Below are 4,675 nucleotides of genomic sequence, written 5' to 3'. Positions count from 1 at the left end.
GGCGGGGGTTAAGTGAGGGCAGGAGAGAATGATTTCAGAGAAATCGTCCAGGCTTGAGTTCCCATAAACGCGCGGGGCCGCAGGGGGTGGGGCGGGGCTGGAGGAAGTGGGGACGGGAGGGGCGGCCCAGCCCTCGGACTTCCAGTAACAGGTCTGCCGGGCGGGGTTCGGCTTCCTGCTCCCGGGGGAGGGAAGCCAGGCCTAGCCGGGGATCTACCCGGCCACCCCCTGGCACCCCGACTTCCATCCTCCCCATGGGGGAGGAGGGAGACCAGCTTCAGGAGGGGAGGGGGGCAGAACCCTGAGTCTTCCAGCCTGGAGGTCCTTCCTGCAGCTCCATTGGGCTCAACCTTCAGCTGGCTCCTGGTCCCCTTATCCTGGCATGGACACCAAGGTCTCTCTAGGGGCCTCAGAATACAGTGTCATAAACTCGTCCTTGGAACTAAAGTCGTGCCATTTCGACTGAGATCCAGGTCCCCAAGTGCCCCCCTCCCTTATCCCTTTGAAGACAGGAATACAAAACTCCAATCCTTAACTCCTTTGGGGGTACAGATTTCCAGGCCCTCAGGCACAGTTTATTTGGGACTGTGTTCTCTTACAGGGTGAAGCTTTCTAAGATTTGCTTGTTTTCTGGTGCTGCGGGTCTAACCTAGGGCGAAGGTGCATGTGTACTCCAAAAGACTGGACCACTCACCCCTACCCTAACCCACTTCGGTTTACTATTCTGCGAGTCTTCATTTTTTCTTTTAAATGCATTGACCCCCGCTTGTCTGTCCTTGTTTTTGTTTTGAGACGGGAAATGACTATGAAGCCCAGGCTGGCCTCAACTCACCACTCTCCTGCCTCAGTCTCCTTTAGTGCCAGCATTACAGGTGTGCACCACCACACCTGGCTGAAATCTTTTTATTTTTTGCACCAGGAACTGGAAATTCATGAAGCTGGTCCAAGATCTGTCTAAGTGCCAGGTCCCCAGGCTGCCCTACCTCTTCCCTTCTCCAATGGGGGAAGGCAATACCCCAGTTTCTACTCTGAGCCATAAAACATACCCCCACCCCCACCCCCTTTTGTTTTTTTTTGAGGCACGGTCTCATTGTGTAGCCCTGACCGTCCTGGAACTGGCTTTGTAGTCCAGGCTAGCCTGGAACTCACAGAGATCCGTCTGCCTCTGCCTCCTGAGTGCTGAGATTAAGGGCTTGCGACAGGCCACCACACCGTTTATATCTCTTTTAAATATTTGCAGTTGCCCCAGTTCCTAACCTCTCTGGGTTCCAGATGTCCAGAGATTAATTTATTTAATTTAGTTTTTGAGACAGGTTCTCACTCTGTAGTATAGGCTAGCCTTATACTGGAGGCTATCCTCCTTAGCCAGTGCAGGGATTATAAATTTCAGCCACCACAGCAGCTTCCCCTGACACCCTTACCTCTCTTCATGGAGCTAAAAGTGCAGCCAACAGGCCTCTGCTTCTCTGGGGATCCAGACTGAAGGTCCCCTGCCCAGCCCCACCCCCTCCGTGTGAAGGAGGGAGGCTGGTGGCGCAGGCAAACTGGGGCCACGCCAGCTGCCCATTCCGGTAAGTCTCGGGCCCCAGCGGAAGGGGTTAAGGTTGGAGGGAGCGCCGGGAGGGGAAGGGTGCTGACGTGGGGGAGGCAGAGCAGCTGGGCTGCGGTCAAGTTCTGCGGGAAGGGATTTCCCCCAGCCGGCAGCTGAGGCAGAAGTGTTTGCGTTAGGGGAGAGGAGTGAGGGGCTGGGACTGGAGACTGCACCCTGCTACCAGACCACAGACAGCTCACCCCTGGGGACAGATAACAAATGAAACCTGCTCCACACTCGGCCCCAGAGGTGCCTAGAATTTATTGAGCCCTTTCTGTATCTCTGGCACTTTCTCCTGCTTGGGCTCAAACCAAGGCTTACAATCTCCCTTGGGCAGCTCTGTTCAAACATTACTCATTCAAGTATTGAGTGCTTACTGTTTACTCAGCTCTGTTCTGTGTACTTTGTGTATATATCACTGCATGCAGCCCTAATTGTGAAAGGTGCTAGGATGAGGCATAGTTTCCCAAAAGGGAAACTGAGGCTCTGGAACATGAAGTTCACTAGTGGGCCCCTGTACTGCACAATCTGATCATCTCTAGGTATGGTTTCCAGTCCCTCAAATAATTCTCAGCTGTTTTTTCTTTTCATAAATCACCTCAGGCCAGCGTGGTAGCTCATGCCCAATAATCCCAGCATACAGAAGGCTAAGGCAGGAGGATTGCTATAAGCCAGCCTGGGTTAGTGAGCTGCAGGCCAGCCTGGGCTATCCATAGAAGATCAAGAGTTCAAGGTCATCCTAAGCTATACAGTGAGTTTGGGGCCAGCCTGGGCTAAATGAGATGCTTCTCAATAGAACAAAACAAATCATTTCATCTTTTCAGAAGAGGCCCTTATAAACTTCTGGTTCCTGTTTTTACAGAGAGGGAAACTGAGGCACAGAGGGGTGAGAAATAGCCAGTTAAGATTCACACCCAGGTGACTGAACAATCGTTAACTGTTGAGTGTTCCTTATATGCTGGGCTCAGGGCTAAACTCTCCCCTGTAGATACCTAAGTTAGGCGGTTGGGAAACCAGTCTAGTGGGCATGAATCAATGATGGAGACAGAATAGAAATGTTCAAAGTATGCCAATTAATAAGGGTAAGCGAGGCACTCTCTGTGTGTGTGAGTGTGCCCAGGCTCCCAAACCACACATGTTGGGTTTGCAATAAGGTAATAGCAGTATTAACCAACACAATGTTTGAGTATCTCAGGCTAGCCCCAAACTCTCCATGTGGCTAAAGATGACCTTGAACTTCTGATCCTCTTGCCTCTAACCTCCCAAGTTCTGGGATTCTAGGTATGGACCACCATACCTGGTTTATGAAATGCTGGGTATGGAACCCAGGGCCTTGTACATACTAGGCAAGCACTCTACCAACTAAGCAGCCCTTTGTTTTGTTGTTTGGTGTCCAGGCTAGCCTCAAACTCTTGATGCAGGCAGACATTCACCATCTCCTAGCCTCAGCCTCCACAGCGTTGGGTTCACAGGTGTACACCACCACACCAAACTCTAATCAATACACATTGAACACATACCAGACCTGGTACAGGGGACTTCATGTATGTATGATGCTTCTAGAATATTGGTCAATGAAATGGAGTTCTCATGTTTGGATTACACTAAAAATTTTGGGGTGCTGGAGAGATGGATCAGCAATTAAGAGCACTCGGTGTTCTTGCAAAAGACCTGAGTTCAGTTTCCAGTATCCATATGGTAGCTACCAACTGTCTATCAGTCCAGCTCCAGGGAATCAGACACCCTCTTCTGACCTCTATGGGCATGCACACACTCACATAGACACAAATAAATAAGTAATAAAATAAACGTCTTTTAAAAAATTTGTTTTGAGGGCTGGAGAGCTGGCTCAGTGGTTAAGAGCACTGGCTGCTCTTGCAGAGGACCCAGGTTTGGTTCCTGGCACCCACATGGTGGCTAATAACCTTTTGTAACTCCGGTTCCAGAGGATCTGACGCCCTTTTCTGGACTCTATGAGCATTGCACAACAGGGGTACACTTACATACATGCAGGCAAAACCCTCATACATATAAAATAAATAAAATAAGCCAGGAGTGGTGGCGCATGCCTTTAGTCCCAGCACTTGGGAGGCAGAGGCAGGTGGATCTCTGTGAATTCAAGGCCAGCCTGGTCTACATAGTGAGTTCCAGGACAGCTGGGGCTACAGGGAGACCCTGTCTCAAAAAGACCAAAAAAAGAAAAATAATAATAATAAACAAAATATTTAAAATTTTTGAGAGGGTGGGATGTAGTTTCATGAGGCCCTGGTTCAGTCTCCAGGTCTGAAATGCCCCTGCTCCAACACACACACACACACACACACACACACACACACACACACACACACGAATAAAAGGATAAACCTACTGCTCCAAAAATGATCCTAGAAGATAGTCAGAGGAGGAAACTGAGGCTCAGAGAAGGAAGGGGTCTTGCTCAGTGTCACATGGCCAGACACGGAGACAGAATCCTCACTTGGGTCCTTCAGAGCAGAGTGTCCCTGCATTGTGGCAGTCGAGCTCCTTCACTGTCTACATCTGAATAAGGAACTGTCACTTACGTGTCTCCATCCTCATCTGCGTGAGTGGCCATAGCGATGTCAGCTGACAGGGGGTGTTCCATGGAGCACATCATGGAGTACAGGGGTGTGGGCAGGTTCAGTAGAGAAAACGGGGGTCCCACAGTCGGGGTGGGGTATATGGGCATCAAGGGTCCTGGATGCAGCAGGGACAGAGAAGAGACCTGCATGAGGCCAAGTGCGGTACACCCCAGCCACTCCCCACCCAGACCTTGGTCCTTGCAGGGCTGTTAGTGCTCTCTCACATACTTGCTTTGTTTGAGACAGTCTCGTGTAGCCCAGGCTGACCTTAAACTCACTATGTAGCTGATGCTGGCCTTTAACCCCAAGTCTCCTGCCTCTACCTCCCCAGTGCTGGGATTACAGGTGTATGCCACTATACATACTGTTGGTCCTTTTAAAAAAATACATATTTTGGGGCTGGAGAGATGGCTCAGCGGTTAAGAGCACTGACTGCTCTTGCAGAGGACCTGGGTTCAATTCCCAGCACCCACATGGCGGCTAC

The 4,675-nt window shown here is 50.5% G+C and overlaps 1 protein-coding gene across 1 annotated transcript in view; it reads right to left on the bottom strand.

Annotated features, from left to right (window-relative positions):
• The window catches only part of Bcl3 (BCL3 transcription coactivator), a 17,232-nt gene that overhangs the window by 8,383 nt on the left and 4,174 nt on the right, over window positions 1-4,675 (bottom strand). Inside the window, exon 2 of the mRNA XM_008851995.3 lies at window positions 4,153-4,306. Coding sequence (XP_008850217.1) covers window positions 4,153-4,306 — 154 coding nt within the window. The remainder of the gene's footprint in view (window positions 1-4,152; window positions 4,307-4,675) is intronic.

The sequence above is a fragment of the Nannospalax galili genome, unplaced genomic scaffold, assembly GCF_000622305.1.
Source record: "Nannospalax galili isolate Female #2095 unplaced genomic scaffold, S.galili_v1.0 scaffold385, whole genome shotgun sequence".
Lineage (NCBI taxonomy): Eukaryota > Metazoa > Chordata > Mammalia > Rodentia > Spalacidae > Nannospalax > Nannospalax galili.
The sequence above is the reverse complement of the archived record's forward strand: the minus strand, read 5'-3'. Positions and strand labels throughout refer to the sequence as shown.